This window comes from Paramormyrops kingsleyae, chromosome 19 (genome assembly GCF_048594095.1).
Source record: "Paramormyrops kingsleyae isolate MSU_618 chromosome 19, PKINGS_0.4, whole genome shotgun sequence".
NCBI classification, from domain to species: Eukaryota; Metazoa; Chordata; class Actinopteri; order Osteoglossiformes; family Mormyridae; genus Paramormyrops; species Paramormyrops kingsleyae.
The window spans coordinates 23,663,413-23,675,761 of record NC_132815.1 but is presented as its reverse complement, the minus strand read 5'-3'; the positions used below and the strand labels follow the sequence as shown (position 1 = coordinate 23,675,761).

Genomic DNA, 12,349 nt, shown 5'->3' with positions numbered 1-12,349 from the left:
TGACTTGCTCAATCAGCGTGATTTTCTGTCATGTGACCGTGGGCAGAGTCTCACTTCCCTTCACTGACATCTCTGGTCCTTTCAGTCCCTTTGGTGACCTTTGACCCTGGTCACTGTAGCTATTTTGAATCCCTTTTTTCCTGGCACAGGCCATTTATGTACCGCGACTCCTCTCTTTATCTAGGTCATCCTCTTCTGGGAGATTCTCCCGCTCTTCCCTTTTCCGTTATTTCGGAGCCTCCCTCCACCCCCCCCCCCACCTTTTGACAGCCGGTCCTGATAAGCTGCATCCCTCCCTCCCCCAGGGAGATATCAAGGCTAAAGTTAGGAGACTCCTGACACTCTCCTCTTCTGTACTCTTCCGCCGTGAGAAAGTGAAAAAGAAATCTGCTGACACGGACCATATTCAAGCCAGCAGGGGGCGCTTGCTGAACCCAGCTTCACCTCACACAGTGCTCAGGGAATGGAGCCAAAAGCAATAGGTTCGGGCTTTTAACTGTGTCAATGTTGGCCTGAAACATGGGTGGGACTGCAAGCAGTGCGTTCTGCTGAAATGAAGACGTGAGAGGGAGCAGAGAGCCCAGGGCGTTTCTCGACGCTGCTGCCGGGGCTCGGGGACGTGACAGAATGCACTCCTGGCTCCTCATCTGCCATCCAGACAACCATGGCACGCGAGCACATCACCTTCTACATCGTGTACATTGATTTATTGCCCTTGTTCCTTCTTACACATTGTCAAGTTCAGTTTTTATTTGGCATACATACAGAGTCTATTCTTGTAAGTACTACTCGGAAACCACAGGGTGATGGATAATGAGTCAGACCTTCCAGTCCAGCATGAAAAGGGGCACAGTGACCAACTACAGAACCGCAAAGTAACGGAGAATACAGAGAAACTAGAGATGACGACTGGAAATTGTGCAAGATGTTGTTCCATGCCCCTGCAGCAGAGGGTGCTGCATCTTGCAATAATAAGCATTTCCACAACACGTGCCAGTCAGAGGATTCCTGTGGTTAGTGCATCGCAAATAACCCAGAACATTCTGCCTTACTGAGTTACAAGACATCTTCTGTATCTCTATGTTGTTTTTCCAAAATAATTTCTATATTGACCATGTATGCAAAATAAATGGAAATGATGGATAAACTGCTGATATTTTGCTTTCAAACTGAAAACTTCACTGCAAAATTATGCTCAGAAATTCATGGTTTACCCAATTTATTAAATCACCATTAAGAGTAAAGACATGCAACCAGATTCCATAATCGATTTGTGCTTATGTAAAATGCTGTTGGAAAATTAAAATTGATTTTATCGGACCATTTCTTTTTAAATATTTAAATAATATCAAATGAAAGAAGAAATCAGTGGTCCATCAGCCATGCCATTAATTCAGCTGTCACTGTGCATAAATCCTCTAGCTCCCTCTAGTGGGAAATCACACAAACTACTTAGGAAGTATCCAGCAGAACCAGTATGTGTGCCATTCAAACCCATTTGAAGAGGTTGATATTTTACTAAAATACTACACTTCCTTTTCAGAAGGGGTTTCACTCTGGTTTCAGCTGAAGTTATTGGGGTTGTGCAACACAAATCTCACTGCACCCTGACTTTCTAACTCTTGTCAATTTCATCAGTCAAAATATCAGTTTCACTTGGTACGCTTGACCTCCAGATGAGCAAGAAGAGGAGGGGCTTACGCAAGTGAAAATTGTGGAAGTGAAGGACCTTTTCATCTAACCATTAAATCCTAACTTCTACAGAACTCTGTGGCTCTGTATGGAAAGAGGAAGTGGCTGTTACCAACTCAAATAATGCTCTGCTAAGTTAGCAGAGAGCTGGTGAGGAGATGTTAGCAGTTAGCGGGCCTCTGAAAAGTGTAACACAGTCATGAACATACACGACCCACGGGAAGCACAAATCAGAAACATGTATGTTAAAGTCATGTCACATACATTCACACGCTCGTCAGGCTGGATGTAATTGCCTGACCTAAAGGCTGATTTATATTCCTGCGTCGAATCTATGCCATAAGTACGACGTAGCTGTGGACCCTGCACCATAGCCTGATGTGCACCTTCCCAGAAACGTAACTACGCGGTACGTTGATGCAGACCGAGAACTGCGATTGGTTCACTCTGTTAACGTTTGTTTATTTATAGGGGCGAAGAAAGCGTACACCCAGGTGCACTTGTACCACTGACTGAAACCGAAGCATTATTTATACCTAGCATTAGGTAACACACCCTAGGCATCGCAGCAACCGCTCTACAAAACACTCAAGATGAGGGTTTTATTTGTACGTCACAAGACTAACAAAAAAAAAAAGGTAAAAAGTAGTATAGACACTAACTTTCGACGGGAAAATGCATAAGAAGTGACCATCCAAAATTGTGTACCGTAAGTTTGAAGTAGCGCAACTGTGACCAGGACTTGATAAATAGATACTTTGCTAAATGGTTGTTATTTTTTCCTCTTTCAATTGTATGATTCGACAAATGAATAAATCGCAGGGTGGGAAAACAAATGCAAGATCCCAAACTATGCATCACCTACCATTATGGCAGTGTAATTACTGAGAGACACAGACACACCAGCACACAAATGTAAATGCCACTTGGAAAGGTCATGGCTTAGGCTCCACGCAGAAGTATATATCAGCCTTGAAGCCATAGAGAAGGGTTAGGCAACCCTGATCCTGGAGTGCTGGAATCTAGCGTGTTTTCTATTTTGCCCGATCAATTACTATCTGCCTGAGATCAGGCATGGTTCATCAGAGACCAGGTAGGATGTAAAACCTGGATACTGGCACTCCAGGATCAGGGTTACCTACCCCTGCTCTAGAGGCTTCCAGAAGGGAGCAGACCCTCAGTGCTTGACCGTGATGGTCTTCACCTCGGTGAAGAAATGGTAAGAGTCGCGGCCGCCCTCGCGGCCCACGCCGGAACACTTCATGCCTCCAAAAGGCATGTTGAGGTCCCGTATCAGCCAGCAGTTACTCCACACCAGGCCGGCCTGAAGGCGCCGCGTCACGCGATGCACCCGCGATACGTCACGCGACCACACCACAGCCGCCAGGCCATAGCGGACGCCATTGGCACGTCCAATAACCTCCTCCTCGCCGTCGAAGGGCGCGATGCAGGTCACGGGGCCGAAGATCTCCTCCTGCATGCAGCGCGAGGCGTCCTCCACGCCGGTGAGCACCGTCGGTGCCATGAAGTAGCCGCCCCTGTGGCGATCGGGCAGCTCCAGCATGTCGACGCCCTCCCCACAATGCACCTGGGCTCCCTCCGACACAGCCAGCTTCACGTAGCTCCTCACCTGAAGGGGGCGCAAGAGATGCCAATCAGCATCACGAACAGGCCCAGTCTGTGCCACGTTATTACTGTAGTTCACTGAAACACAATCAATTCTACTTACTGTACAGCCACTATTTCACATATTTCTTTAATGCTACAAAAATGCTTTATACCATAGAACATATGGCCCTAGCAATGCGAAAAGCATTTCCTGTATACTAGAAAAGGCCAGATTAAAAAACAAAACAAAAAAAAACACGTAAGGACAAATAAACCACTATCTTCTACAAGTACTCATCCTTTCAGGCAAACCCAAAGCCTCTACCTTTTCTAAATGCTCTCTGCTGATCAGGGCTCCATTGTTGTTGCCGCTGTCACAGGGCGCCCCCGTCTTCCACAGTCGAGTGGCAGCCACAAACCGCTTCAAGAACTCTGGGTAGAGGCTCCTTTCCACAAAGATCCTGCTGGTACAGAGGCAGATCTCCCCCTGGAGACCAAAAGAGGAACTACAATTAGTGATTTTTTTTTTTTCCCTCCACAAATTCCTTACATCTAATTTTCAACCACCTGTCCAGGACAAGGTTACAAGGCCCATCCCAGGCAGCATGGGGAACAAGGCAGGGTAACGACCCAAAGGGGATGCCTGCCCATTATAGGACAAATTCCGCTTTTGGACAGTGGGGATAAATCAGAATACCCAGAGGAGACATGTGCAGCACGAGTAGGAAACAAAGAGGCAGGAATCGAACCCCCCAGCCACCCCAGGGACATGACGACCACAAAGCCACTGATTTACAGGTCAGATTTCTAAGCTGAAACTGTGTGGAAGCAAACTTTTACAGGTCGGTCTGTGCAGTAACAGTATGTTCACATCATCATCCGTATTTGCAAAATAAGAGCACCAATCACTACTGAACTTCATTATTACTCAATAATTAAGGCAAAATCTGCTCTAGGTCTCACTGTCACCCCACGCTGGCTGGCACAGGCTCCGGCTCACTGCCACTCCGCACTGGCTGGCATAGGCTCCGGCTCACTGCCACTCCGCACTGGCTGGAATAGGCTCCGGCTCACTGCCACTCCGCACTGGCTGGCATAGGCTCCGGCTCACTGCCACTCCGCACTGGCTGGAATAGGCTCCGGCTCACTGCCACCCCGCGCTCCCTGGCATAGGCTCCGGCTCACTACCACTCTGCACTGGCTGGCATAGGCTCCGGCTCACTGCCACCCCGCGCTCCCTGGCATAGGCTCCGGCTCACTGCCACTCCGCACTGGCTGGAATAGGCTCCGGCTCACTGCCACTCCGCACTGGCTGGCATAGGCTCCGGCTCACTGCCACTCCGCACTGGCTGGAATAGGCTCCGGCTCACTGCCACTCCGCACTGGCTGGCATAGGCTCCGGCTCACTGCCACTCCGCACTGGCAAAGGCTCCGGCTCACTGCCACCCCGCGCTCCCTGGCATAGGCTCCGGCTCACTACCACTCTGCACTGGCTGGCATAGGCTCCGGCTCACTGCCACCCCGCGCTCCCTGGCATAGGCTCCGGCTCACTGCCACTCCGCACTGGCTGGCATAGGCTATGGCTCACTGCCATCCCGCACTGGCTGGCATAGGCTCCGGCTCACTGCCACCCCGCACTGACTGGCATTGGCTCCGGCTCACTGCCACCCCGCACTGACTGGCATTGGCTCCGGCTCATGGCTTACCACCCTGCACTGGCATTGGCTCCGGCTCATGGCTTACCACCCTGCACTGACTGGCATTGGCTCCGGCTCATGGCTTACCACCCTGCACTGCCATTGGCTCCGGCTCATGGCTTACCACCCTGCACTGCCATTGGCTCCGGCTCATGGCTTACCACCCTGCACTGGCTGGCATTGGCTCCGGCTCATGGCTTACCACCCTGCACTGGCAAAGGCTCCGGCTCACTGCCACTCCGCACTGGCTGGCATAGGCTCCGGCTCACTGCCACTCCGCACTGGCTGGCATAGGCTCCGGCTCACTGCCACTCCGCACTGGCTGGCATAGGCTCCGGCTCACTGCCACCCCGCACTGACTGGCATTGGCTCCGGCTCATGGCTTACCACCCTGCACTGCCATTGGCTCCGGCTCATGGCTTACCACCCTGCACTGCCATGTGATACTTTCTACTGAAGCCAGGTGATGGCAGCATCCACCCAGCCACACTTACAGTCTCTGCAGTGATCTGATCGCAAACATCTCATACAACGCTTAGCAACAGATCACATAGAGTTAGAGTAGTTACGTATTTACTTATTCAGTAACAGTAGTTAGTTATTTACTTATTTATTTATCATACTCGATTAATATTTTCAACTTATGATGGGAATCACCAAAAACAAAGTTAAGAAACTTCCTGTCCAAATGTACACTTCGATTGAATCACTGAGAAGGAGTGCGATGTAAACACCTCTGACCTGGTTGGAGAAGCTGGACCGGACTGTTGTTTGGATGCACTCCTCCAGGTCGGCATCATGGAAGATGATGGCAGGGTTTTTCCCGCCCAGCTCGAGGGACAGCCTCTTACAGAAGGGGGCGCTGCGCTCGGTGATGATCTGGGCTGTGGCCGTGCTCCCAGTGAAAGAGATAAGGGGCACCTCCGGATGGGATACCAGAGCATCCCCCGCCCCAGGGCCGGTCCCAAACACGATGTTCACCACCCCAGGGGGCATGCCTGCAGAGGGGCCAAACGTTTAATATTCAAGCTGCCAGCCATTAGCATTAGCATACTGCTAACCCATCCAGAAAACAATGGGACAGTCAGCAATCCTCACAGCAGTAGAGTTTGTATCACCCAAAAAAAAAAGACTTAAAACCCATAATACAGTCATTTTTTATGTTGTTTTTGTGCTCTTTAATTAGGGGTGCACAAAAATCACTTTTCGGTACGTTTTCGGTACAGCGGGGATAAAAAACAAAACATAAATTGTTTCTGTTTTTTCTTATTATACAGTGGTTTACTGACAAAGTGTGATTGTCTTTCTTAAATAAAAAAAGTCTCCATCAATTTTGCTGCAACCAACTAACAGAAAACTAAAATGTACATAAAAGTATATAAAAATAAAATAAATATCCATTAAGTGCACATTTAGAAAATTAACTGCACCTGATTTGTACTGTATTCAGCAGCTTTCTGATTCGTGCAACACAAATATTGTCTCAAAAAAATACAAAGTATAACAAAATAAACAAATATCCATTATGATGCAACATTTAAAAAAATCAGTGCTGCAGTTGTCTTCACACTAACAGCTTCCAGCTTCACATTAAGACCTACGTATGCATGTGCAGCATTCGTTCGGTACATATGTGCACCGAACCAAAAGACCCATACTGAAAATTTTCAGTATGAATACGTGTACTGTTACACTCCTATCATTAAGTACTGCTTTCAACAGATTAATCTTATGAATCTTAATCCCACACCAGTAATAATATAAAGCCCTCGCTTTAACATTTAACATAAATATCAAAAGAACTGATCACTTCAATCACTATTACAATAGGGTATGGGTGGTCTTTCGAAAAGATACAAAAAGTGACGCAGGTAATGTTTCCTCATATTCATTTTACATTTGCTGGAGCAGCAGTGTGAATGGAGTGGCAAGCCGCTTCAGCTGACAACAGCGCATTTTACCATTCATTTCAAATAAAACCAACCAACTGGATGAAACAAAATCTTGGTCTGGATTTTTACTTTCTGGACCAGAACTATTCAACTCTGAATACCAGACCTTCTAACCTACAGCAGAAATCTTATCCTGACAAACATCATCACTTCACAGAGGGCTCCTCTATCTACAGGAAGCTGCGGTGATATCTTCTAAAGCACAGAGTTGCTGTTACAGATGAGTCAGAAGTTGACAAAGGAGTCATTTTCTGTGCATCATCACCTACCTGCCTCTTCCAGGAGCTTACACATCATCCAGGCTGTGACGGAGGTCATCTCGCTGGGTTTGGCCACCACGGTGTTGCCCGCGGCGATGGCGGGGGCAATTTTCCAAGTGAGCAGGTAGAGCGGCAGGTTCCAGGGACTGATGAGACCAGCTGAACAGGCAAAGCAATAGACAATTGTTTCAAAAGGGTCACACGAGGAAGGAGCCACCCATAATGCCTCATAATAAACACATGCTTATAGCAATACATAACACCACACTGCAGATGACAACCTTCCAAATTACACCACGGTTTAGAATCCCATGTGGGCTGCTGCTGTTGGACCTTTAGTAAAGATTCACCCACCTCTCCTATACAATAACAATGGCATTTGAGCCATATTGTTACTAACTGGCTGCTCAGTGCAGATCCCTGCATTCACAGAAGACCCGTACCTACGCCCACACATCCCTGCATTCACAGAAGACCCGTACCTACGGCCACAGATCCGTACATTCACAGAAGACCCGTACCTACGCCCACAGATCCCTGCATTCACAGAAGACCCGTACCTACGCCCACAGATCCCTGCATTCACAGAAGACCCATACCTACGCCCACAGATCCCTGCATTCACAGAAGACCCGTACCTACGCCCACAGATCCCTGCATTCACAGGAGACCCGTACCTACGCCCACAGATCCCTGCATTCACAGAAGACCCGTACCTACGCCCACAGATCCCTGCATTCACAGGAGACCCGTACCTACGCCCACAGATCCCTGCATTCACAGAAGACCCGTACCTACGCCCACAGATCCCTGCATTCACAGGAGACCCGTACCTACGCCCACACATCCCTGCATTCACAGAAGACCCATACCTACGCCCACAGGGCTGCGGATGGTGTAGGTGATGCAGCTGAGGTGGTCCTGCTGGCTGCATTCAGTGGTGTGGTGAAGGACGGACGTCGCGAAGAAGCGGAAGTTGTACACCGACCTCGGGATGTCAACGGTGCGGGCGAGGGTGATTGTCTTCCCTGCCATCCAGGGAGAGAGAGACAGACAGACAGAGAGAGGGCAAGAATGAAAGGCAGCAGAGGAGCATTGCTGTCTGGCGAAACAGAGCAGCATTCAGCTTATCCTGTGGGAAGGGTAACAAAAGGATTTAGGTGTGTTAGTGGGTTTTTTTTTATATCGCTCGGTAATTCTTTATAAGGAAGCCTGCACGTCATTTGTGCTGCCTAATTTTAACCTTGCTATGTGATTTGTTTAAACAACGGGTATAAAAACCCGGAGTCAGAATGCATGAGTATGGTGTTCAGTCTACCTTGGTCTCTGGATTCAGCCTGTGCAAATTCCTCCAGGTGGGCTTCGATGAGATCCGCAAGCTTGTGGAGAACCTGCGCCCTGTCCGAGGGGCTCCGTGCAGCCCAGGCTGGGAAAGCCTCCGTGGCAGCTGTAACAGCCAGCTCCACCTGGCAGGGACCATACCCCAGGACATCAAGAGTACTCTGAAGCAGCCCAAATCATGCTTCACCACAATCTGCCTTGCAGGGCCACAACTGCTTCTCAGGGCAAAAACCAGCCCTAAAAATCCTACTGCAACTGGGACAGCGACAGCACTTAAACCAGTTTAATCCCACCGGTGATGATTGTGACAACATTATTGTACTTTAAATGAAAAAAAAAGGTGCCCGTATGCCCAAAAGATTTCCTATGACTTAAAGTAGATATTGTCTTGATAGTATAAGAGCAATGTCATGTGACTAGTGTCAATGGTCACATGGCCAGAGCAGTTTAATTGCTTCATGCACTCTCATGGTAGGGAGTTGGGATTAAACAGGTTAAAGGTTAATAATTAGTAGACAGGCAGCACACTGTTGACTCTGTACTGATCGAAGGTCCACTGCTGTGAGTCAGCAGTATATTTTCTTTTTAACTGCCAAGAGTAAACTCGGTAAAACATATGATTTAAAGCAAAGCCGTCTATCAACACTTTAACCCAGAGTTCACAATGCTTGATTAGGCCACCGTGTCAGTTATAAACCATCATTTGCATATAAAACAGCTCCCAGACTAAGATGGATCCCCCTCAGGCTTTGGTAAATACTACATTTGCCTGCAAATAATTCAAATTTTGACAGTTACAACGTACGACAAAAGTGATATGCAATAGAAATTGCAATTCTTCTCGTGGTAAAAAGGCAAATACTAACAGTCAGGCCATAATACGAAATCACTGAGCTCAGCCCAATTTTCGAGATTTCTCTCAATAGACAGTTTTAGTCAATACATGTATTTATTTGTCACTTAAGGATTTCACATGGATTTTGAACGACTGTGCATCCTACACTTTAGCTAACAATGCAGGCAATCTAAACGTTAATTTGAAGAAACTTGACCTGATTTGCACAGGACAAATCGAGTGAAAAACGCATACAGCAACGTGTATGTATGACAGTGCAGCATCACATTGCATAATCTCACCTCCTCCTTGCCACTGTCCGGCACTTTGCAATACACTTCCCCCGTGGATGGGTCATATGAATCTATATGTCTGGAGAACGGCACGAATTTGCCCCCTATGTAATTCTCCAGAACCAAATGAGTCCTGTGGTCTGCTGTTTTGGGCATGATTGTTGACGTAGATCTAAATTTTGGCCCGATGATGCTCTAACGTAAAATAGAGTCCCCAGCCCCGCGTTTGGGTGCATTTATCCAGGCAAAAGGCAGTCTACAGACACCGCCCCTCCCACCATAAAGGCAGTAGCTGAGGAATACACACAACCACGTGTCCCGACGGCCAATCACCGCTGCGGAAAATGCGCATGCGTATCGCTAGTAGCTCTCCGGGAGACGGTAGCGGCAGTGGTAGTTGCACCCACTGTCGGGAAAATATGGTTCTATGAAAACACTGGAAGTTACAGCGTAAGAGGAATTATGTAGACTAAAGCCTTTCGCCATTTGCCTATGTATTTTATTTATGTTCCAGTAACATCTGTGGGGTGTCGCTTGCTAAATATGTTTAAATTTCTACAAATTGGTTAATTGGTTAACTGGTAAACACACATAGCAACCCTGTGCTGGATAAGTGGTTTGAAGACGAAAGTTATGTCGCTTACATAATTTGTATGGATTTACAAAATGAATGCGTTTAAATGACTTTGTACTTTACCCCCTTTCGCAATGCCTTCTGACCCAGTTAACGGTGCGTTACAAAAATAGACCCCATCGCACTATACATTATTTTCCCCAATAAATTATGCATGACATACTCAAATCGTCTCGTAAACAAGCGGTCTTTGATAACTTATAAATTACAAAAAGAAAACTAAACATTGAACGTAGGTATATAACAAACCCATCAAAAAGTTTAGATGTTTAACTTTATAATTTTAATACCGTGCTAAAACCGCAACAAAATCCTACCACGTTTAACCACAGTACAAAACCTGTATGCAGCCTTTTGTCTCGGTTACAAAAATACAAAAGACCAAATGGTAGAATGTCCACACCAGTTGCTGATAACTAGGGGTTGCGGGTTATCCAACAGGGAAAAGGGGCTTATACTGTATATGATATATTCTAAATAAAAACAAGGATGAGGAATTGTCCCCTAGGTCAGTTCATCAGTTCAGATAATATATATGTATTATGTGACTTTAACAGTACACTCATAATGGATTAGATAATTATTACAGGACATAAATATTGACCAACTTGTGCAGCCCTGTCTTTAGTAATGGAGTTAGTTTTCAGTCAACAACTTTATTTGAGAAAATATTAAGGAGGCCCATCCCTCCTCTGCCACATTGGGAAATACACGTGAACCAATGTCAGTATTTCATAACCCAGTCCTTGAGGACCTCCAAACAGTCTGTTTTTGCTCCCTCCCAGCTTCCTGGCAGACAGTCCACATTTTTGCTCCCTGGGAAGGAGCAAGAATTTGGATTGTCTAGGGCAGGGGTCTCAAACTCCAGTCCTGGGGGGCCGGAGCCCTGTGTAGCTTAGTTCTTTCCCTGCTCCACCACAAATGATTCAGCTCATGAGCTGTGTGGTAATTAGCACAAGGAGTTGAATCAGGTGTGTTAAATGAGGGTGAACCAAAAACTGTGTAGGGCTCAGGCCCCCCAGGACTGGAGTTTGAGACCCCTGGTCTAGGGGTTCCCAAGGACTGGTTAGTGAAACATGGACCTAGGGGATTCAGTGCCCTGAAACCCACCAGGAAAATAAATCAACAATGGTTCCCCTTTGTTAAATATAACACTGCACAGCTCAACACAACCATTCACTGTACAAATAAACCCCATTTATCGATCCAATTCCAAATACATATACTGTAGTTTATCTAATGCATTTAAAAGTACAATTACCAAGCATCTGAAAATCTCTCCAAGAAAGGTCTTAGCCTACCCATAGCTTTAGTTTTCCAGGAAACCACTGATCAGCTTCATGCTTAAAGATGTGCATGTAACCGACAAGGTTAGGCCAGGTCACACAGACCACATTTTATGCTGAAGGAAGACTTAACCAGGGGAGAGTCAAAGCTCAAGGGCACTGATAAATGGACAGTTAGATACAAAAGTGTATAACAGATGGAGACAGGAGGTAATAGTTTTTTTTACAAATATATAATTCCTCAGGAATTAAGGAATAAAATAGGCATTAGAAATAACTGGCAGTTACTTCTATTCTGCTTTGATTTTAAATGAATCAAGGAAATCAGACACAAGCTGATTATCTGTCACATCAGTCCATCTCCTACCCAGCTTATTTAAGGATGAGCTGTGATTTGAGTTCGGTACATTTTCAACAATACCAGCAGTCAAGTGCTGCAGTGTAATAACTGAATGCAGGTGCATGAGGAACCCAGCACCACAAACCTAGACAGACACACAAAGTCAAAGGTTCTGTACCACTGAACAGAATGACTTTTACCCAACCAGTGATCCTAAACTCTTACCCTCTTAAGACCAGGTTTCAGCATGCTCATTATTCTTTGCTTTTGTAGAGTATTTCACAGATGAATAAACCATTTGATAAAAATCAGGATCGTCCTACAGGGAAAAAAATATGTTTAATGAGAGTAAGCCAGCTCACCGGGTGTTTTGAGTCAACCCTTAAGTTACCATTCAGAGTTTTGTTCAAC

The 12,349-nt window shown here is 46.5% G+C and overlaps 1 protein-coding gene across 2 annotated transcripts; it reads right to left on the bottom strand.

Annotated features, from left to right (window-relative positions):
• Positions 1–730: 730 nt before the first annotated feature.
• On the bottom strand, positions 731–12,286 carry aldh8a1 (aldehyde dehydrogenase 8 family, member A1). Of its 2 annotated transcripts, none has more exons than XM_072702856.1 (7): positions 9,688–12,286; positions 8,528–8,675; positions 8,082–8,237; positions 7,219–7,368; positions 5,739–5,995; positions 3,626–3,787; positions 731–3,322 (listed from the first exon to the last, which is right to left on the bottom strand). In XM_072702856.1, exons 1-7 carry the CDS (start codon positions 9,832–9,834, stop codon positions 2,870–2,872), a joined length of 1,473 nt encoding a protein of 490 aa, XP_072558957.1. In that variant the 5' UTR covers positions 9,835–12,286; the 3' UTR covers positions 731–2,869. The 2 variants fall into 2 exon arrangements, with proteins under 2 accessions (XP_072558957.1, XP_072558958.1); XM_072702857.1 differs by having other exon boundaries at positions 12,164–12,286.
• Positions 12,287–12,349: the final 63 nt, after the last annotated feature.

Excerpts from the sequence above, each read along its gene's own strand:
- aldh8a1 (XM_072702856.1), bottom strand. The coding sequence starts at position 9,834 with ATGCCCAAAACAGCAGACCACAGGACTCATTTGGTTCTGGAGAATTAC. Across the intron at positions 8,238-8,527 it reads GGCTGAATCCAGAGACCAAG|GGAAGACAATCACCCTCGCC; the intron begins GTAGACTGAACA and ends CCTGGATGGCAG. Across the intron at positions 7,369-8,081 it reads CCGCAGCCCTGTGGGCGTAG|CTGGTCTCATCAGTCCCTGG; the intron begins GTATGGGTCTTC and ends TTGCCTGTTCAG.